Below are 23,880 nucleotides of genomic sequence, written 5' to 3' on the forward strand. Positions count from 1 at the left end.
TCTGTAGCTCAGGGTACTTATCTCTGATATGAAAGATCCAGGTTCAAATCCTTTCTCTCTCTCATTTGAAACAAAGACTCTTTTTCAGTGCAGTCCCCTAGCCACTAAGGTACTTTGTCAATCTTTTCTATTGAAGCTGTTTCACATTGTTTAATTACTTATTATTAGAGGTGCACCAATATATCAGATTGGCACTGCTAAAAGGAAAATTAACATGGTTGGCTATTGGCTTTTTTGGCTGATGTAGATGATAATGTCAATGATAAATGCTGTGTGCATCTGTGCAGTCGCAGAATGCACACAGCAAGAAATGCAGCCAGGCAGCATGGAGAGCAGCATCTGGCTGGTAAGTCTGGGGGGTGGGGGGAAAGGGGCATGGGGGGCTTTGCTCTGCTGCCTTTCCCTTGGTGAGTGCCCTGAGCAGTGGCAGCGCTGGGAGGAGCTTGGGCTATAGCCACCCCAAAATTTCCCATAGCCCCCATTCCCAGCGTCTCCACTACCTCCCCGTGCAGCTGAGCTCTCCCTGCCCACCCCTTGCTCCATGTGTTCTTTCCCCATGCTCCCCTAATGCACCATGAGCTCTTCCCATGCTCCCTCCAGCACCAAGCACCCTTTTCCATGCACTCTGTCCTGCACTGTATACCCTCCCTGCACCCCTTCCCTGCACTCCCATCACTCCATGCATCCTTTTGACAGTGCCCCCTGCCACCCGTTCCTACATGCTCCCCCCACACCACACACCCCTTCCCTATGTCTCCCTTCCTCTCACCCTGCCATTACATTTAATTTTGGTTAAGGGGTGGTGTGAACATAATGAAATGATTGGTGATCCCATTCCAGTCTCAAATCCAAATTTATTGAACACATAAACAATGCCACTGCTTGAGCAAAACTGCAAACAGTCTGTAGATGTATTCTCACACAGTTCTTCCGAAGGGTGAACAATGGCTCTACTTATTGTCGTGGCACTGGGGGTTGCAGTTTTGACTCTGTCTTGGTGACAGCTCTCCATACTTGTTTGTTTCCTTAGGCTTTTATACCCTTTTACAGCCCTTTTCTGTAAATTTCATATACAGTCATGCCATAGATCTTTACTGGTTACCTTTCACCGCAGTTTTTTCCCCATCAAACTTTTACCCTCAATCTTTCTTTTGCTTCTTACCTACTGAGCTATCTTTGGGTTTGTTTTGCTTCTCTATTCTATCTTTTCTTACATTCTACAGCTATATCTATATTTTGTTTTGCCTACAGGAGTTGTTTATGTGACCTGTGCTTAGTTGCCTCTGTGTATACTTTTGCTGAAAGCTTATGGTGTCGGTTCAAAGGAAAAAAAAAAAAGGCATCAGTTATGCCAAGGCAGCTTTTCAGGCCTACATGCCATATCATACACCCTTTTTCCCATGCCGTTTTCCCCTACTCCATGCATTCCTTCCCCCATGTTTCCCTCTGCACTCCTTACCCATGTTCCCCCACTACATCACAAATACTTTCCCCCAAGCTTCTCCTAGCACTGCACTCCCTTCCCACACGCCATCTCCCTCTGCTCTACATGTCCCTTTCTTTATGCCCCCTCCTCCCACTCTGTGTATCCCTTCCCCCATAATCCTCCCACCACCATTTTCTTTCTTTCTCCCCTGACATCACATGCCCCCATCCCATGCTCTCTTATGCACACCCTACCTGCCACAGGAGCTATCCTGGTCCCATCCAGACCCACTGCAGCTGCTTGCCTGGCCCATATTCCATTTTAAGATGAAAGCCTGAATGAGGAAAAAACCCTAGTCTTATATTTGAGTAAATATATTAAATATAAATGGGGCCAGAAAGAAACTCTGTATCTTGATGGTGAGGCCACTTACTTGGAGGAAGTTGGGTTGTTTTTTTTAATTCATGGGAATTCTGGAAAATGGCTATTTGGGTTGACCCAGAACATGTATGTTTTAAGTTTCTGAAATTGCCAGCAAACCAAAAAAAGTCAATTCACTATCAAGTGATTGTCCCTCTGCACCTTATATTTCAGTATGCTCCATTTATGTTTATAGCATCTGGACTGAAAAGGCTATATTTTTATCCAGAGTACACACTTAGTTTCATAGTTGGTAGGGTCAGAAGGGACCTGAGCAGATCATCAAGTCCGACCCCCCTGCCTTGGCAAGAAAAAGTACTGGTGTCAAACGACCCCAGCAAGTTGTTCGTCTAGCCTTGTCTTAAAGACCCCCAGGGTAGGAGCCAGCAACACTTCGCTTGGAAGTTGGTTCCAGATCCTAGCTGCCCTGACAGTGAAGTAGCGCCTCCCAGTGTCTAGTCTGAATCTACTCTCTGCCAGCTTGTGACTGTTATTTCTAGTCACTCCTGGTAGTGCTTGGCAGAACAGGGACCCCCAACACCTGCTGGTCCCCTCTGACTAGTTTGTAACAGGCCACTAGATCCCCCCTCGGCCTTCTCTTGCGGAGGCTGAACAGGTTCAGATCCTGTAGCCTCTCCCTTGTAGGGCTTGCACTGCTGCCCCCTGATCATGCAAGTGGCCCTCCTCTGGACCCTTGTCCACATCCCTCCTGAAGTGTGGCGCCCAGAACTGGGCGCAGTACTCCAGCTGCGGCCTGACCAGTGTCACACAGAGGTGGAGGATCACCTCCTTAGACCTCCTTGAGATGCATCTGTGGATGCTTGACAAGGTATGGTTGGCCTTCCTGACTGCATCCCCACACTGCCAGCCCACGTTCATCTTGGCATCAGTGACGACTCCAAGATCCTTTTCTGCCTCTAAACTGATGAGAAGGGAGTTCCCCAGCCTGTAGGTATGGTGCTGATTCTTCCTCCCCAGGTGCCTCACCTTGCACTTGTCAGTGTTGAAACCCATCCTGTTCTCATCCGCCCACCCCTGTAACCTGTCTAGGTCCGATTGCAGCCTATTCCTCCCTTCTAGTATGCCCACATCCCCCCGCATCTTAGTGTCATCAGCAAATTTAAACAGGGTGCTTTTTACCCCCTCCTCCAAGTCACCGATGAATCTGTTGAACAGTGCAGGCCCAAGGACCGAGCCCTGTTGGAACCCCACTGCCCACATCCCTCCAGGTCGAAAATGACCCGTCCACCACCACTCTCTGGGTGCGGCTCTCCAGCCAGTTAGCACCCATTTGACTGTGTAGGTGGTGACACCATAGTCCCCCAGTTTTTAAATGAGAATGGAGTGAGAGAGAGTGTCAAAGGCCTTCCAAAAGTCCAGAAAGACTATGTCCACTGCTACCCCTGCATCTATGATTTGGTGACCTGGTTGTAGAAGGCCACCAGGTTGGTCTGACAGGACCTGCCTCTAATGAACCCGTGTTGGACCTGCCTCTAATGAACCTCGACATGTGCCAGGATAATTCTCTCAAAAAGCTTACCCAGGATCGAGGTAAGACTAACTGGCCTATAGTTTCCTGGGTCCTCCTTCCTCCCTTTTTTGAAGATGGGAACCACATTGGCCCTCTTCCAGTCCTCTGGCACCACACCAGAGCACCACGAGTGCTTGCAAAGCCATACCAGGGGTCCTGCAACGATCTCAGCTAATTCCCTCAGCACTCTGGGGTGGAGATTGTTCAGACCAGCTGATTTAAATACATCCAGTCCCTCCAGGTGTTCCCTGACTAGATCCTCACTGACTCTTGACTGACATGAGTGTAAGCAATGCTTATTAAATGCACAGTAGTGTCAGTGCTGTGGTGTTAGCATCTGTGAGAGTGACTCACTCCTGTCATTTTCAAGGCTTCTAATAGTTTCACAATTAGGCTGTCAGAAGCCTTTCAAATGACAAGAGATAGTAGCCTTAATTAGTTCCTGTCAAATTTTAGAGCTTCTAGTAGTAGCCTTTTGATAGCTGAATCCGCTTCACTGCTCCTCATCCAGTTACTATGCAGGTAAATGGGATCGTGTTATGTAGTTAAACACAGTGTACATTTATCCAATACACATGCAGAACTCTTGGCAGAGGTGATATTTTTTATTAGACCAACTAAATAGTTGGAGATAAAATGTTTATTTGCAAATTTTCAGGTTCATGCACCCATGAAGCAGAATGCACATGTTGTAACATTTCTTTCAGGTAGAAATAAAATTTCATAGTGCACGGGGAAATAAAAAGATGTTATAGGTAGGTTCCCATGGCTGGAAAACTTCTTTTTATGCAAATTAGACTCCAGTAAAAGTTCAAACAATCTGTTTATGTCCAAGTTGTCTGATGGCAAGCAAGGTGTTGAATTTTTTCTTTCTTCTTAGTAAGATGTTTTCTATTGCACAGGAGAGAGAGGCTGATGGATTGAATCTCCTAGCTGAGGCAGTTCTGTTGTGTGAAGCTTGTTTTCCAGGTGTGCAAATTCAGCTCAAACAATTTTTGCAACTATTTAGCTGGTCTAATAAAAGATATAATCTCTGCCAAGAGTTTTGCATATTTTTCCCTGTAGACTAACCCTGCTAAGGCCTGTATCCCTGAAACATGCAATATATTGCAGTTAGCATCTTTGAAATGAAAACTTCATAATTTTTACAAAAAAGAAGCAAAAATCCAACATCCAGAAATCTGGAGAATTCCACCTGTACCCCATCCAGCCTTTTCTTTGAGCTGAATTTTCATACTTTGAAAACAAAAACACACGACAGAACTGCCTCAGCCAGGAGATTCATTTCGTCAACCTCTGTCCTGTGCAATAGAAAACATCTTACCAAGAAGGTAAACAGGCTACTTAAACTTTTATTTGAGCCTAATTTGCATAAAATGAACTTTCCCACCCAGTGGAACTTATCTATAACATCTTTTTATCCCTCTGTGCACTATGAGTTTTCATTTCTACCTGGGAGAAATCATGAATGACGTTTGTCCCCTGGAGGTTGGGGGGGGCATGGCAACCACCCACAGGCAGTGGCGGCAGTGAGCAGGGAGCTCCCGCAGGTGGCCACAGCAGTTGCAGCAGCGGGGGGTAGGGAAGGGTGGTGAGTGTAGACTGTCAGTCAGTGACCACCCGCAAATGCTGGCAGCAATCGGCGACTGCCCATAGGCACCACCAGTGGTGGCAAGTGGCAACACCCCCCCCTCCACCCCTGCAGGCACCGTCAACAGTGGCTAGTCCTCAGGGGGTATACGTGCACCCTGTATGCTTCGCCAATGGGAGAAGTTTTACAATCTGTGTGCAGTCTCCTTTGCTTGAGGAAGGGTGCATGAGTCTGAAAGCTTGCAAATAAAAAAAAAAAAAGTTACAACTATTTAGTTGGTCTAATAAAAGATACCACCTCTGCCAAGAGTTCTGCATATTTCTGCCTGTAGACCAACATGGCTAAGACCTGTATCCCTTTATCCAGTACAGGCATATAGGTAGTATGCACTTTATTGGCACATGTATGCCTGGTGCACCTAAAACTGGAGGCTTTCTAGTATGGTTCACCTGGTGTGCTGATTAGGCTTTAGCTTAGTGGTCTGAGATGGATTTTCTTGTTCTCCATGTCCAAACTGCCAGAAATGCCTTGTTCTATTTGAAAATTTACTTTAAGAATTAATTTATTTCTGTTCCAACCAGGATGGATAAGGAATACTTCCTGGATGAGATCAAGGGCAGATGTCACCCCCTCCCCGCCTACAAAGATTTCATAGATTTCATAGACATTAGGGCTGGAAGGAACCTCGGGAGATCATCGAGTCCAGCCCCCTGCCCAAAGGCCAGGAAGTCAGCTGGGGTCATAGGATCCCAGCAAGATAAGCATCCAATTTACTCTTGAATGCTTTGTATAGGAAATCTTCCCCATACCACCTGCACACTTAAACTTCATGGCCTTGAGTGGCTCCCAAAGAAGCATGTACACACAATGGTACTGAGGATTTGGCATTAAAGCACTGTACTGGAGTGCTATTTATAGTACTGCCAAAAATCATCTCATCATCCCAGGGCTCAGCTCTGTGGTAACAACTTCTTTGGAGGCTCTCTTGGCATCCTGTGGCAGCAGTTCATAACCAGCAGAGAACCAAATGGAGGTGATGACAACACCTCACTTTCATGCCACATGTCAACATGTAGCATGGGTAGACTTATTTAACCTGCAGAAACCTGGACTGGTGGTTCCAGGGCACTCAGTTCATTGGGATAATTCTTCTCAACATGAAAACCAACAACACTGTTTCTCTCACCTGCTTCCATAGTTTCATATGATGCTAGGGTTTGAATGATCATAGATAGGGACCTACTCAAATTGCGACTTCACATATTTTGCGGAAATCACGAAATTCAGCCATCTCCACAAAATCTGCAGGGGGAAAAAAACTCACTAAAAATAAAATGCTGGGTCCCCAGTGCAGGCTGCATGGCTGGAAGGACTGCTGAGGGGAAGGAGACTGCCAGCAGGCAAGATGACGGCTGTCCCCACCCCTCACTGCAGATTGGCTGAGGGCTGCCTGCTGATTGAGATCTCTAGCAATCAGCAGCAAGGGGTGGGGCTGTATGACAGACAGCCCTCTCCACCAATCAGCAGTGGGGAGGTGGGGCTACCAGGGCCCGTTGGCCAATCAGAGGCATGTGAGAGTGCACCATGATAAGCCCTCAAAAATGGTAGCCAGCCCCATGATCTGCCCACAAAATTTGCTGGCCTCCTCAAGATCAGTAGGCCCTCTACTTATAGAGATACTCTTCAAAAGTATTCCCTCCACCTTCCTTCATGTCCCACAGGGAATCTAGAGGATTGCTCTAGGATTGTTTGCTCAGTGGCTAGCCTGTAAGCCAGTGATCTCAGCCAGGCTGCCATGATGCTCTTTTAGGTGTACAGACACCTATACACAGTCCATGAGCTAAATCTAGAGGTTTAAAATAGGAATTCATAGGTCAGAAACGTTTAGACCTGCTGTGTTTTTTCTAAGTTGTTTGCAAATAGAATTGCTGTGCTATTTTTCTATAATCAAAGAACAAGTGAAAGCTAAGTGCTGGCCTTTTTGAGGCGTGCCTCGAGTCTAAAAAGGTTGAAAACCACTGCTATAAGCCACAGTTATCGTGGCCACCGGAGCTTTACCTATCAAGGTCAGTGTAGCTCTACTGGGAAATATCTGTACAGATCCCAGTGAAGGAAGCTGAGGAATCAGCCTGCAAATGAGTGGAGGTGCTGCAGAGAAAGTAATATTCCTGATAAAGGAGGTGATAATGGACCTTGCTAAAATAGTCTGACAAACACCAGCCCATACCTAACCTAAGTTTTATAAGAATTACTGGAGTTCTGTTCCATTCAGGGTCATCACCTTCGATCATGAGGGTCATTAATGAGAAGTCCTGCCAAAAGCAAGCAACTACACCAAAAATTGAACCAACATGATGTAATGTATTTGATCATAAGGCATCGTCTTCTTTCTACCTAGTTACTACCTTCCAGGCACTGTTGTTTTCCAGCTAGTGTTTTTGAGTTGGGGACAAGCAAGTTTAGCATAGTTGTTAGAGAGTTCACTCCCTTGAGAGCGGGGAGTCAAACGGTGGCAAAAAAACAACTTACAAGCAGCTCTTAAGGCCACAGATATGGCCTCCTACTTGGTGCTGTCTGTAGTGGTTATGCAGAATAGCTTCAGGAATCTGGTTTCCCTTGTTGAGATATTTGAGCCACTCTTGAGGAATCTGGAACTAGTAATGTTTACTCACCTACTCCAGGCATAGGTCCTTTATTATCACAGGTCAGCCATTGGATAACAGACACCATCACATTGTTTCTAACTTCACTAAATGTGTACTTCTGAACCCAGTTCCTCCTCAAGGACCACTCTTACAAAATCTTTCTACACTTCTGCGTCCTGTTGTTGATCTTACAAGGAGTAATAGAAGAGTTTCCTTACCAGTATGAGGGCAGAGAGTTCTGAATTACGTTCTAATCCCAGAAAAAAGAGAGTTGACTGACTTGGACATCAGAAAGTTCAAGGTATTCATCAGCCACACATAAAATGGTTTCCTTCTTAGATTCCTCATTTAAGCTTGATTCTGATTAACACAGTCACAAGCTAAGGGCTTTTTTCAATTTCTTTGTTCCTACTTTATGTCCAAGTATCAGCATTTACAGTTAGGATATGGACTCTTAACAGTCCTCCTTAAGAAATCCTTGATTTGTATATTTTTGTTAGTTAGTTTCTCACTCTTCCTGTTTTGCTTTTTCAGCTAATAGCAAAACAGATAAAATGTACTTCAAAGGCATTTCACACCATTTTCTAAAATCTGATTGCATGAATGAGACTCACAGTAAAGGAGTCAGTCTAATTGAATTCATAAACAACACACTTTCTTTAGTGTGTGTAATTTATATATAAATAAATTAAGGTAAACTATTATTAATTAAAGTTGTGCTCACCATTAAACTGAATCATAAAAATGATTGAAAGGTCACAGTTACATACACACATATATTTGTGTGGGTGTTTGCTGTTTAAAGAATAAATATGTCTATGATCTTGAAGTTCAATATTGCACCACTCAGTACTACATTCCCTAAGAAACTGAAATTCAGTTTAAACTATAATTTAAACAAAACCGGTTTTTATGTAACAGTAAGTTTTAAAAGGATGACTTTAAGTATTGTAGCTATGTATGAGATGTACAGGTTATTTAAATTATACACCATATCATGGCACTTCTTTTATCTCTGTTTTATGAATGTAATGTTGAGCAGTATTTTAAAGCCAATAGTCCTTAATCAAAGTTTCATTTCTGTTTGAAGGAAGATTGATTATTTCACAAACCATGTGAATTATTAGGCAAATTATGTCTTATACTGGTTAGTATTATAGTGTACACATGCTAATCTGTATCCTATTAACTGTAGGCATATTTTTAAACTAGATTTCTCAATTATCACATGAACATTAAATTCCTTTCAGCAGTGTGGGTTCTTTAAAGCAAGTAATATATTGGCCCTTAATATTACCATCAATTCTTGATGGAATAAAGTAGATTTGGCCCAAAGGTATTTTTGAGTATGCTTATAAAACCTGAGAATGTTTTTGTTTCGAAGGAGCTGTGTTGAGTCATAGGCCTGATTTGTAAATGAACATTATGCCTAAACAGTTTGTGTAATCTTTTTTTTTAAATAACCAGCAGTCACTCATTTAAAATAAATGGTTTGACTTTACTACATAAAAAACCAAAAGGGCATAACCTGTGTTAATCAGAACACAGCAGGCTTTCATTACAGTTCTTCCTGTGACCTGTTTTTATATAATGTATGAAGCAAATCCATTATCAAAGGCAGCAAGTGCTGTGGCAATCAGCTTAGTAATTCTCCTTCCCCAGAATATGAATTACTTGGATAGGGGTAGAGGATATATGGCTGATTTGTCTGATGTCTTGTATTAGTTCTCAGGCAGCGGTAGAGGACAACATTTTAACAGTGTGGAAATAGTGATCAGTGCCACTGAAGAAACTTAAAATGTTCCTAAAACAAACGCAAACACAAAATACACATCAGAGATAGTTTCACACATTAAGTAATAGCTGATATTCATTTCACATTCCCTGTGGCACCTAAAATAAAGTAAGGGGTGATCTACAGGAAACTGTATAGATCCTTCAAAACAGAGAATTCTGGTGCCTCCTTAACTGCAATCTCACTACTTTGAGCCTACAATACAACAATACAAATTCAGCAGAATATCAGGACATTGGGGTACTGTGAGAGAGTGACAGGCCTAGCTGGAAGGAACTTGAAATAATAAAAAGATAGCAAAATACTAACTTTCAAAAACGGGAAAATTTCTTGTAACAATTCTTGAAACTAAAACATAACATATCTTGAATTTATTAAAAATTTGAAGTGTGAATAGCTTTTTAGTAAGCTTTCATACTGCATTGAGTAGTTTGTCAATGAAAGAACTGGAAGCCCTGTAATCAGTAAGCAAACTATTAAAATGCAACAAAATTAATAAAAGTACTGTATTATATTTAGTATCATTTATTTGGATTATCTCTTCCAACGTTGGTCTCATATATCCATTTTAGGTATAGTAACTATGCTTATGGACAGGTGCAAACTTCCAGCATATGGATAGAACTAAACATGTACATAAAATAAACCAATGCTTTTTCTTTTTGGCATAGTTCGTAGCTATTCTGTGAATGCTTAAGTGTAATTGGTAAACTTTCTCTAAAACACGTATAAAAAAATTCTGCTTTATGTAGTTCCATGTGAATATAAAACAGTTGTCTTAAAAACCATGTTCAAGTTTAAAAATAATCTCAGGGTCATGATATGTCAAAGATTTTATTTTTTCTGTGTTTCAGGGACTCGATGTCTTTCTTGCTTTGGTCCAGAGTTGGAACCTTACTCGCTGTTGGAACAACTAAAGGAAACTTACTTATTTATAACTGTCAGACTTCTCGAAAGATTCCTGTTCTTGGTATGTTCCATACTGAAGTCCATTTGGGTTTTGATCTATATACCCAAGAACAACATTTTACTCAATTTTTTGTGCATGAAAATATAGTAATATATATATTTGTAACTCTGGTATGTTCCCTTGTTAGTCTGCTACTTTTGGTTCCCTACTCTTACAGGGACTGGCCTGTAAACCTGTTCTGGAATTCCTTAGTGGGAATTCCAAGTTTTCCTTGTGGAAAACTTGAATTAAGCGAGAAAAGATTGTGGTGATATTTTATGTTGCTAAACTATCTTTCTTCGCCCGTCTTTAAATGTACACTAGTCTCCTTCAGGCAAAAAAAATCACAGCTTTAGCAAATGCCCCCAAAATTAAAAGCAAAGGTAAGGGTCCTTAAGTTCCCATATACAAATACAGTCTTCCTGGGGTTATTATGAAGAACTAAAAACATTGCTTTTTAAAATCTCATTACAGGTTTTTTTAGTCAGGCTATATTGTAAAAATCACAGACTAGACAAGGAATTGGGTGACCATCTTACTTGTCCTGAAGTCCTTTGTATGTATATTCTGGGGGTTTCATTTTTATTTTTTAGGTAAACACACCAAGCGGATCACATGTGGATGCTGGAGTACTGAAAACCTCTTGGCACTAGGTAGTGAAGACAAAACGATAACTGTTAGCAATCAGGAAGGTGATACTATAAGACAGGTAACGTAGTATAAGGATACCTAATTTAGCTGTTAAATACAGGTTTGTGCTGCTGACTTGAGAGTCTGTGCTCACTGTCTGATGGTTTGGGCATTGTGCCTCGAAGTTATGTGAGAGAATTATTTGCCGAGTTTCTAAGAATAGGCAAGGCAAAATGGGTGGAATGGTTTATACCTGCTCCCATCCAGCCCAACATTTCTATGAGTCCATGGTTCTGTGAAGTATAGGGTAGAACAGGGTTGCTCAGCCTGTGGCCTGCAGGACAAATGTAGTCTGCCAAGCCATTGCATCTGGCCTGTGGGCTCTCTGTGGGTTGAGAAATTTGGTGACGTGGAACAGTGGCCATCCTCCCCTACTGCCTAATTCTCATGCCCCCACTCCCAGCACAGCCAAATTAGGGCCAGGCCCCCCTTCTCCACCCCATCCTCCCATGAAGGAATTGAGGCTGGGCCATGCCCCCTTTCCCCCTCCCCCCGCCACAGAGCTGGTTTGGGATTGCCCCCCAAAATACACATTGGGCTTCCTCCCCTCTCCTGACCCCCTCCCCACAACCAGATGAGGCCATACCATGCCTACCCCAGGCACTAGATCAGGGCAGTTGGCCACATCTGGTCTGTGGATGAACTGGGCAATGTCCATCTGGCCTATCGGGAAAGGTTGAGCATCACTGGTATAGAACTTACAACACAGGAAAACTAGTTGTCTTCTGCCACCCTGACCCTTGGCTGCTCCTGGAGCTAATGAGGCCCTACGCATAATTTAAGCTGCAGCATTACCAGAGACTGCATGGTATGGCCCTATCCCTGACATGCCATCCCTAAACTAGGACTTGCAAGGAAGAGCTGAGATTGCAGCCTGATGCAGGTTTTTTGTAGTGTTTGGCTAAAAGAACTCTCCCTGGGTTAGGGCTTGTAGATAGTACTGTGACAGGGGGCCATCTCAGGACCAGGTCAGAATGTCAGCCTCCCAGCTGTCCCTGGGCTAACCACCCACCTAGCTCACCTGCCACGCCTTGTTGATAACAAATATTAGAGAAGTTTCTAAGGCGGGAGCCTGCCCATTAGCAGGCCTTGCTGACAAGGACCTCTGTACACCACCTGCTCTCACCAGGCCTTTCATTTACTGTCCACCTCCTGGACCACTCTTAACCTGGCTTACTCTGTGCAGCCCTTCAGGTCCACCTTGGTCCCTACTCTATGCAGCACTTCAGGCTCTACCTACTTGCATTCTGACCGAGGACACAAGCAGCACTTCGAGCCACCTTCTCTGGCCTTACTCTACATGCCCCATGGCCTTATGTTGTACTCAAGGCTGAACTCAGGCACTGGTGCCTCTCCTGGGACACTTCCTACTCTCAGTCCCCTCACTGGACCACTTCTCTCTCTCTCTCTCTCTCTCCCTCTCTCCCCCTCACTGGGGCCACTGTGGTTTTTTACCCTATGGGGCTCAGGTGGCTACTCCCATGCCAGGCCCCTAACACTGTGCTCAGGTGGCCACAACACTGAACTTGCCTGGCCCCACTGCCTCTCAACTCTCCTCTGATGTTAATAACCCACCTGCAGGCAGGGGCTGGGATTTTCAGGCATCCCTCCTCACCTTTCACCAGGGTGGTAACTGGCCTGGCATTTCTGGGGGACTGTCCCACCAGGCCATTCGTCCTTGGCAGGGCACAGTTTACAGTCATACCCAGGCCCAGGAGCCTCCTGCAATCCCCATAGCTCCTCCCTTATTTCCAAGATGTTCCTGAGCAGCCACTCAGCCAATGTTGTCTTTCCAGTCCCTAACAAAAGATTGCTGCTCTATCTCTGAGGTCCTGGGTTAAAATGGAGGCTTTTCTGCCTCCTCCTCCAATCCCAGGGCCCTCCTGGGGTCATGTGGTAACCTCATCAAAGCTAGCACACACCTGCCAGCTGTTCTACTGCCAGCTCCAAACCTTAAAGTGGCAGGCACCAAAGGTGCTCTCCATAAGTACCTTTAGATTGTTTCAGGCCTTTTACTCCATGTGCATAGGCCGGGGCAGGGGTGAGGACTGGATGCTGATGTTGATTCTGTTCCTCCCTCCAAGAACGTTAGAATCTTCTAGGTTTTGTACGTGTTTGCATACACATATTAGAGTCCCACTGAGCAAAGACTGTTTCTGGATATGTACATCATTTATAGAACTCACTTTTTTTTAAATGGTGGTAACAAGGATTCATTGGATACTTCGTTAAATGACAGACTGAAGTCTTATTTTTTCAGCCTGGCTTTTGTTGATGGAGAGTGAAGATGAATCTCTACTTTGGCTTTTTAAAAGGTTTTGGAATTCATAACAAATCAATTCTATATCTCTGAATGGGAATTTCCTTCTTGCAGACTTCAGTGAGATCAGACCCCAGTGATATGCAGTTCTCAGCAATGAAGACTGATGAAAGAATATCAACCAGAGAAAGCACAGTAAGAAATCAATAAGAAACCAGTACATAACACCATTTAGCACCTCTCAGTTCAAAATATAAAGAGAAGGGTCTACCACATTTAATGTATATATGTTACTTAAAAGGATTAGACATTTTTGGAACAATAATCTGAATAAAAAAACCCAACAATTTAAAGCCTCAAACAAATGTAAACTAATTGTTATGCTATCTTTAGAAGAAGAGTTTAAAATAATAGTAATTCTTAAACGTTTTAGCCATGCAACCCTTTAATTGTATTCCTGTTTAAGAACAAATCATTTTAGGAGGTTACAGCTAGAAATTGGCATACGCCAAATATCTGAATTCATGCACATCCAAATTTTCAGAAGTTGGATGCTTGGAATGTTGAGATGGCTCTTGTTATACATCAGAATGGATTTGGGTGTCAACAGTAGGGCATATTTTTGGTTTGTTTGAAAGCACCAGCTATGTCAGACAGGGTTGTTTTTTTTGTTTTCTAATTCTAATACTGCTAAAATAGAAATTAGAAGGAAAAGTGCTTCCTTTTTAGATTAAGGGCTAGCAGATAATGTGAATTGAATTGGATTTTAAAATAGTATTTTCTTTACAAGGGTCAGTCAAAAATAAGGCATCTTGCTAAAGCACATTTTATTGTAGCCTAGGTACATTGATCATTGGATCACTTTCTTTGTGGTCCCTTTGCTTGTAAATGCTCTTCTACCAACATCTGACTCAGTTTCTTATTCCTTTTGAAAAGGAATATTCAGACTGCTCCTGAAAGTATGCTTATACTGCCATTTGTACCTCATCCTTGGACTTGAATTTTCTTCATCCCTAGATTTCCATTAGAGAACTGGCAAGCAAGGTTCTCTGAGTAGATGTGATATAGTTTATTAGACCAACTGAGTAGTTGGAAAAAAGTTCTTAGCAAGCTTTTGGGTGTAGTCACCCTTCTTCAGGCATAGGGAGTCTCTACTGTTCTGAGACTCCAAGAAATGAGAGAAGCTAAAAGTGTAACAGGATGTCAGTGAGAATGTAAAATTGCCTATGTCCTGCCTAACCCCTTAGATCAGGGGTGGACAAAATACAGTCCACAGGCTGGATTCGGCCTACCAGGCCATTCTGTCTGGCCTGTGGGACACCTAAAAGGTTTAAAAGATTCAGATTTATCTGCTCCTCACTGCCTGCCAAAGATTACAGGAGCCAGAGGAAGTAGGACCTGGGGGGGAGCCAGGAGGATGCACCAACAAGGGCATTTTGGCCCCTCCCCCCAACCAGCTGTTTCTGTCTGTGTGGCAGCCGGCTGCATCGCCCAACCATGGGGTTGCGCCACTACCCCAGGGCCAGAAGTGGGAGGGGGGTGGTTGTCTGCATGTGTGTAGTGAGAGAGGCACACTGTGTGTGTGTATCCATCAGTCTGTGCAATGAGGGAGGGAGAGGCAGTGTGTGTGCATGTGTGTTTGTGCAGTGAGGGAGAGAGAGATCAGTGAGGGAAGTAGTGTGCACGTGTGTGTGGTGAGGGAAGCAGAGGTGTGTGTGTGTTTACAGAGTGAGTACCACAAGCACACCCCACCATACACATGCACCCACACCCCCTTTCACTGCCATCCATGCAGACTCACATACACACACCCCAGCCATGCTTCCCCCCACATGTGCCCCCACAAACCCTCTACCTACCCACACCCTATATATCCACACACCCACATGCCCCCTCACCCCACCCCCACCCCCCACACCTATCCATCCTCCCCCACAATGTAGAAGACTAGGACTTCATTTTAAGCTGTTGTGCAATCACCTCTATGTACACTACACAAACACACGTAAATCGGGCCAACAAATTTTTTTGAAATCAAACTAATGAATGTTGCAGATGTTTGTTTTTAGAATAAAATTTGGTATTTTTCTGGTTCTGAGATGGCAAAACCCCTTGCTGAAAGGAGCATTTCTGGGGGCAAGGGGTGGGACTTCTGGTCCCAAGATGGTGGCCAGGGACTGGGCAGCTGGCAGGGCTATCGATGTGGCCTTCGACAGCTTGCCAGAACTCAGTAAGTGGCCCTCCACCCAAAATAATTGCCCACCCTTGCCTTAGACCAACACGGCTACAACCAAAAAACGAGCAACATGGAAGATGCCAAATTTTTCCATCTGAAATGGAAACTTCACAACATGAAGAAAAAAGAAGCTAACCTCAACAAAGACATATACTTTCTAAGCCTATGCAAGAAACACAACCTCATTCCCAAAGGACTGAACATCTACAATCCTCTAACCACCACACACAACTCCAAATAGGCTTTACATCTCTGCAGGGGAATTTCAGAAAAACTTAGAAACCCTCTCCCTCACATACGCTACTCCAAAAGAGATCACCTCAAGAAGGAAATCAACACATGCTACAAGATATGAATCCAGATATCTTCCCAGACATACAGCAAGACTATGAAGGATTATATTACAGCATCCATCCAATGCAAAAAGAAGAAATGGAACCAATTAATACAGAAATAACTTTCCCAGCCACAAAACAATCCTCAGAAGAACACCAACAATACTGTATAACATTCCAACATCATACTTGACAGAACAGAAGGAATTAATCAACCCTCTAACATTATCAATCTCTCGACACGCACACTTAACCAAAGCTGAAAAATCTGTCCTCTCCAAAGGCCTTAAGTTAGGTCCAGAAAAACACCCAAATAAGATACTACAATGTGGAGAGCTAAAAGAATTTTTTTTGATGCCTCTGAAGTAATATGTCCACAACCAAAAGGAATTCAACGCAAATTCATCCAGTGACAACATCGACAGAAAAATCAATGCAGAAAAATAAAAAAAACCCTCAGCTTGGGAAGCTAACAGTGGGCAAAATTCAAACCTCAATTGCTACATCGACTGGTTCAGAGAAAGAATGAACAATGAAATACTCACAAACACCACTATAACAACCCAGAAAGAAGGGCCATAGAATCTCTAAGATCCAACCACCAAATAGTAATTAAACCAGTAATTAATAGTAATTAAAGGAGGAGCTATAGTTACATGTAACCATGAAGACTACATAGAAGAAGCCAACAGACAACTCTCTGACACTACCTACTGTAAAAAACTAGAGGAAGATCCTACTCCCCTTTTTTCCTCAAAACCACCATTACATCATTTCCATTGGAACTACAATAAAACTTCAGAACCTGATCCCTCCACTATCCAGGAACTTTTTACCTGCTCTCTCAAATCCACAAACAAGGTACCCCTGGCAGACCCATCAATTCAAACCATGGAACCCTAACAGAAGAAATATCAGGTTTCATCGAATCCATCTTAAAACCGCTCGTCACCCAGAGACTGAGTTTCATCCAAGATACAACTGACTTCCTACAAAAACTCAAAAACCTAAATCACTTTCCCAGCAATACCCTCCTAACTACCATGGATGTCACTAGCTTATACACCAGGATCGCTATCCCACACCAGGATGGTATCCAAGCCTGCCTCAAATATCTACAAGAACGAGATTACAATCTAGAGTACAGCCCTGAGGATATCACTGAACTCATATACTTATGAACTTTCATTTCTACGCAGAAAAACTTATATCTTGTCTCCAATGCCTGATGAAGGGTGTTTGTGCTCAAAAGCTTGCAATTAAAATTGTTATTTTTTTTGCAAAAATCTTGTTGATATAATAAAAGATATAACTCTACTATGAGTCCTGATTGCCTTTCCCTCTAGACCAATATGGCTACAGCCTGGATACCTATACTTCATCCTCACACACAACAACTTGATTTTCAACAACCAACACTTCCTCCAGGCTGTGGGCACCAAAATGGCCCCACACTATGCCAACCTTTTTATGGCCCACCTAGAAGAAGACTTCCTGAAGAACTGCACCATCAAACCCCTACTATACCTGAGATACATAGATGACATCTTCATCATTTGGACTGAAACCCTGCAATCTGATTGATTGCCACCAAAAATTTAACAATCGTTACCCCTCCATCAGACTATTGCTTGAATACTCTAACACCAGCATTTCCTTTTTGGACACCATGATCAATATCCAAGCTAGTAAAATTCAAAGTATCATATATAAGAAACCCACGGACCAACATGCATATCTACACAGAACCAGCAATCACCCTAAACACACCAAGAAAGCAGCCAAGCTCTCTGATACCACCAAATTTGCAGCGAATACCCATGACCACCACTTCACAAATCTCAAAACGGCCTTCAGCCAACCAGGATACTTCTCCAGAAAGAGAGATTGCACTTTTGAAAGAGCCGCCTGGACACCACATGAAGATTTGCTGCCAAATAATGTCATACCATTATTTATCACATATCACCTATCCATGGAACCTACACAGAAAATCCTCAAACAATTGTAACCTATACTAAAAGAAAACCCCTCTCTTAAAAACACCATTCCGGGACCACCTATCCTAGCTGTCAAACAAGCACCGAATCTCACTAACCTCATCCCCAGAAGCAAACTCCCTATGGCCAAAACCACACTGAATGGATCCAGACAGTGCCAGGACAAGACATCAAAACCTGCCAACCCATCTCCACTACACCCACTATAAATACATCCCACAACAAAACCATCAACATTCCTGGATCGTATTGCTGCACTTACAGACATGTAATATATTTCATCCAGTGCACCAAATGCCCTGATGGAAAATATGTTGGAGAAACCAAACAACAACTGTACACCAGAATGAACGTACACCAAAAATCTATCAAAGACAAGAATATCCAATTACCTGTGGGTGCCCACTTCTCGCAAGATAACCACACCTTCTCCGATCTTTTGGTTCTAATCATCCAAGGGAACTTACAAAACACCTTCCGTTGGTGAGCGTATGAACTTCATAAATCTACTGGATACAAAAAATCATGGACTCAATAGCTTTTATGACACATTACAACTTGCCTGACATCTGATTCAACAGGTACCTTTCTGACCTGACCTCTTACATTATTCTTCCCCCCACACACGTTTTCTCTTCTCCCCTCACCTACTTTTTTGCCTTTTGTCTCCCTGATTTCCTACTATTTCCTTCTTCATTAAGAGCCTCTTCCTTACCCTGTATAATTACCTCTGTAATGTTTCCCTTTGGCCTTTTTTCCCCTTTTCTCCTCCCCCTCCGCTCTCTGCTTTACCTTTTGTCTTTCTAATCTACCTTTTACATTCTCACTGACAACCTGCCACACTTTTAGCTTCTCTCATTTCTTGGAGTCTCAGAACAGCAGAGACTTCCTGTGCCCCAAAGAAGGGTGGCTGCGCCCAAAAGCTTGCTAAGAACTTTTTTCCAATTACTCAGTTGGTCTAATAAAAGATACCACATCTACTCTAAGAACCTTGCCTGCCTATGTCCTTAGACCAACACAGCTAACCAAAAACCCAGTAATATTAGAGAACTGAAAAGTCATTTGAAGCAAGGTCAGGACTAAAGGGATGAGAGAACCTTAGCTCCAAGGGTCATCTTTTTATAGCTTCTGTTACTATGTGGGCAAGTTTCCTCATGGTAGAGGAGTATTTCAAAGCAGGAATGCTGCTGAAATAATTACTAGCTTTAGATTTTCACTAAGCAAGTTGCAGTCATTCTCTCTTCACAATGATCCTTTTGCTTAAGTCTGTTACAAGTGCAGTTTTAATGACTGACCAAAATCGTCAGAAGGAATTTGTTGCCATCATACTCCCTGCAGCCAAAAATAGGTCACAGAACTTCCTTGTATTGGATATCTGTAACACCTTTACATTACTCTGGGGCATATGATATGGCAGCAAAGTCAGCAGTCATAGTCTTCATCTTTCTGGTGCTGGCATTCAAACAGTCAGTACTACAAATAGATTATGTTATTAGTTATATTTCCTATATTAACTTCAGATGTCCTAATCTTTTTTGAATGACCCTTGTAAAAAGTGTTCTTATGAGTCTGTTTTGATGTGTAAGCCCCAAGCATGACTGTACAACAAATTCTCCCTTGTTCTTACAAGTGTTTTGGTCTTGTCTGGTGGTATTATTTCTTTGGTCACGGTGGAATGTAAAAAAGTAAGCACACTGAAAATGGTTCCTTTCTTTCCCTAGAGACAAAGTTCAAAACCTCTGGAGTTACTCCAGATAAGAGGCATTTGATCTGAAATTGTAGATCTTTCTAATTTTAAGGCTGTGAATTTGTAAAAGTGACTAGGATCATTGCATTATTTGATATATTCAGCAATGTTACTTCTTTAAAAGTTTTGTTTATATCCCTGCACCCCCAAGAAGTAGTTCTGTGTATAGGTTTGAGATGCTTTTTCCTTCCACCATAGAGGTGACAGTTCTCAATCAAAAAAAACATTTTATACTTACAATTTTAAAATAAAACGTAACCTGTAGTCTTGGACCTTAAGCTGAATTGTAAAAGAGTAGTGGAAGTAGAAAGTATATATTTTTCTAGTAAAAAAAAGTGTCTTAGTGATGCTATTCATATTTTGAGTTTTCATTTTTTTCTATTGCCAGATAAGTGTGGTTGTGGGCAAGAAAACATTGTTTCTTTTTAATTTGAATGATCCTGATAGCCCGATTGATCTGGAATTTCAGCAGCGTTATGGCAACATTGTGACTTATAGATGGTGAGCCAGCAATAATATCCTAATGCATGTTTTATTTTTTAACACTTTGGGCAATTATTTTAACACGGGTATAACACTGTCGCACCAAGATGTTTTATTAACGCAATATTGTTTTCTAACTAAGGGCATCTATAATGACTTTCATTTGAAAATCCTGTTACTTAAAGAGCAGTATTGTCTAAATGCAGTAATAGAGGCTTGGTGCTATACTTGTTCACACATACTACCAGAAGGGCATGCTTAGTAAGTAAGTGAAATTGGGGGCCTTGCAGCATGGTTTGGATGAGAAGCTGGTGAGACAGTCTTTCTGTATTATTACTGTTATTCAGGATGAGAGCAGGTTACATTAAGAGGATGCAGTAGGTAGGCAGTCCTCTTTTGAAAAACAGGCCTAGAGAGCATTCTTCAGAAGCTGGTGGCTACCTCCCTTCTCTTTGAGTTGTTACATGCAGTTTCTTCCATCTATCCAGATAGCATAGCACCAACATCTGTACACAGCACTTGGAATCTCTAGGGAATTGCGTTAGCTGTTATTTCTTATCTTATGGGCATGTGGGGGCTGGGGTGGCATGGGCCCCAAGACATGAGGTTGACAGCTCAGAGGTCACAAGTTCAAGGCTGTAGAAGAAGTGCTCATATCATGGCCCTGTTACATTCCAACAAGTCTGTGAACTATGCTAAATACCTTGTTACACAAGATCATAGGAGAGGAAAGGTTCCTGAGTTATAACAATCTTGTATTGTTGCCCTTAATATGAAAAATGGATGAACAGCCTAATTACAAATATACACATCAAGCTTTTGAGGTTTCTTATATTCATACAATTATATACACGCATATTTAATACAAGGCCATGTCCATTTTGCTTTAATATAGCTGAATCTGGAAGGCTTCTCTCCTAAAGAGACTTAGTATGACGGTGATGCTATATTAGATTGACTCTTAGCCATGAGTAATGTTCAATTATAATATTGAAAACAAGGAATATTTGTCTATAAATGGTGTGTGACACAGGGTTTTTTTTAATTCTAAGTATATTTTGGTTATTTTTTTCCTGCAATGATGACCTCATTGTGGAAAACAGACATTGCAGCCCAAGAACAAAATGTTTTTTGTGTGTTCTCCGTGAGGCGTTTAAATCCTGACCTATATATTGCACTGCTGTTTGTGAAATCCACTTCCCAGTCATCTCTCTTAGTTGTTCTTTTTGTTATAGGTATGGCGATGGCTACATTATGATTGGCTTCTCTCGTGGCTGCTTTGTGGTCATTTCTACACACATTCGAGAGATTGGTCAGGAGATCTTTCAAACTTCCAACCATAAGGATAATCTAACCAGCATTGCAGTATCACAGTCGCTGAATAAAGCTGCGACATGTGGAGACAACTGGTAGGTCACGCTAGTTATGCAAAAAAATTCTGAAATAGAAAGTGACTTAAAGCGAATACTATCATTTACTCATTATAACTTTTGATATTTTTTGCTCTTTTGTTGACACAATACCTAAGTACTAAAGCATCAGCAAAACATTTTCATTGCTGTGAGATGCACATTTCCCAACAATCTTCTCATTAGCAGTAGGAGACAGTGTTCAAATAATTCCTCTTTGATGCTACTTACATAATTTGATCTGTCTGTTGAACACTAAACGTGTTCCACAAGTTTTTTGTATAACATTGGATATATCAGCATAGTGTAAAAATACCCATGGTCAGATACAGGAATTAGTCTAGCCATGGCCAATGGAGTCTAATATAGGTTAATTTACCTTCATATAAGGAACTTTATAGAAGTGTAACTTTATCCTCAGTTAGGTCATCTACTAGTTTTAACTAGGTCAGTTTCTAAAGAGTGATAAAGTATGTCCATTGTAGTACAGCATAGAGATACCAAAGATGGCTTCCCAGCAGAGTGCATCAACCTACATAGAGCTTTGCTGCTTCTGGTACTAGAGCTCTAACTCCTTATTATGGCTAGAGTTGCAAAAGTGTAAAGATGCTTGTATCAGTGGAGCTAAATTAGCAGCCACCAGCTATACAGGAATGCAGACTGGTATACAGGTGTAACTGGGAATTTGGGGGGAACATTCAACTTCAGCTATATCAAATTTTTAAGCTCATACAGAACTATAAAAATTGTGGGCAGATATTTCTTTATTATCCCATGCCAAAAATTGACTACTTAGCCAATAGTAAAATCTATAAAGCATTTAGCATGCCGAGAACTCCTTCTACAGGGCTGCATAGACTCATCTGGTGTCAGTGGCCTCTACCCTGGCAATTTGTGTTGGTTACAGGTTAGCTAATCAACATATAAAACTTGCTTAGGCAATCCCCACCACCTAGATATAGCTGCTCTATTGTCTCTTCAGATTTCCAACACACCTTGGAAATCCCTTCGGCATTTATGAAAGATCACCTCCTTTTGATCCTTTTTTTTTATCTGAGAGACTGTGTGAAGGGCTTCATATTTCATAGATTTCATAGACACTAGGGTTGGAAGAGACCTTGAAGACCATCAGGTCCAGCCCCCTGGCCCAGGTGCAGGAAGTCAGCTAGGGTCAAAGGATCCCAGCAAGGTAAGTATCCAAACGTTTCTTGAATGAGTCCACAGTAGGTGCTTGCACCACTTCTGGAAGGAGTCTATTCCAGGCCTTGGGGGCTTGGACAGTAAAGAAGTTTTTCCTTATGTCCAGCCTAAAACAGTCATGGAGGAGTTTAGGATCATTGGTCCGCGTTATTCCTTGGGGCGCTCTGGTGAGCAGACATTCCCCCAGATCTTGATGCACACCCCTTACAGACTTATTGGCAGCCACCAGGTCATCCCTGAGCCTACGCTTTTCCAGGCTGAAGAGTCCCAGGGCTTTCAGCCTGTCATCATAAGGCCTTTTCTCTTGCCCTCTGATCATGTGTGTGGCTCTCCTCTGGACTCTGTCAAGCTTCTCCACATAATTTTTGAATTGTGGAGCCCAGAATTGGATGCAGTACTCCAGCTGCGGCTTATCAAAGCTGAGTACAGCGGGAGGATGACATCCTGGGATTTGCTTGAGAAGCATCTATGGATGCAAGCCAAGGTTTTGTTTGCTTTACCAGCTGCGACATCACATTAGTGGCTCATCTTTCATCTTGTGGTCAATCATAACCTCCAAGTCTTTTAACTGTGATGCTAGCAATCATAGCACTGCTGAGCTTATAAGCCACACACATGATCAGAGGGCAAGAGAGCCTGCAGGAGGTGGCAACTTTACAGGCTCTACTGGGGCTGCAAGAGGTTGTTCGTACCTGCTGCAAAGCCACAGAGGGGCAGGAGCCTCGGTGCAGCTGGCCTTGGGGCCACTGACCACCTTGGTCCAACCCCCTGGCTGGACAATGTGGGAGATCCCTGAGTCCTCCCTTGTCCTGGAAGGTGACCTTGATCTACCCTCCGCCTCCAGGGGGTGATGCCTAGATCCTATATAATTATTGTCATATATATGTTATATCAGAGTGCATACCTCAATATTCATCCTAAGATCAGTTGAAGACTGAGAAGTTGTGTCCTGTTTCTGCCAAGATGCACAGTTTGGTTCAGTAGAAGATATCGTTTAATTTTACTAATATCCCTGTCCTATACCTGGGCCATCACTGCTACAATAACACTGCTAGATTGATTGTGTCTGTTTTCAAATTGGAAACCTACACTGCTTTATATTGTCCCTTTTAGTACTTCTTGTTTGTTTTTTTGTTTCCATAGTAAGTCTGTCTCCTTTGATT

At 42.5% G+C, this 23,880-nt stretch overlaps 1 protein-coding gene across 1 annotated transcript in view; it reads left to right on the forward strand.

Moving 5' to 3' along the window:
• The window catches only part of WDR19 (WD repeat domain 19), a 97,338-nt gene that overhangs the window by 4,226 nt on the left and 69,232 nt on the right, over positions 1-23,880 (forward strand). The window contains exons 5-9 of the mRNA XM_090035768.1: positions 10,263-10,378; positions 10,951-11,066; positions 13,422-13,502; positions 20,014-20,126; positions 21,344-21,517. Of these exons, the coding sequence (XP_089891894.1) occupies positions 10,263-10,378; positions 10,951-11,066; positions 13,422-13,502; positions 20,014-20,126; positions 21,344-21,517 (600 nt within the window). The remainder of the gene's footprint in view (positions 1-10,262; positions 10,379-10,950; positions 11,067-13,421; positions 13,503-20,013; positions 20,127-21,343; positions 21,518-23,880) is intronic.

Source organism: Crocodylus siamensis, chromosome 2, assembly GCF_052110815.1.
Source record: "Crocodylus siamensis isolate JL-2025a chromosome 2, ASM5211081v1, whole genome shotgun sequence".
Taxonomy (NCBI): Eukaryota; Metazoa; Chordata; order Crocodylia; family Crocodylidae; genus Crocodylus; species Crocodylus siamensis.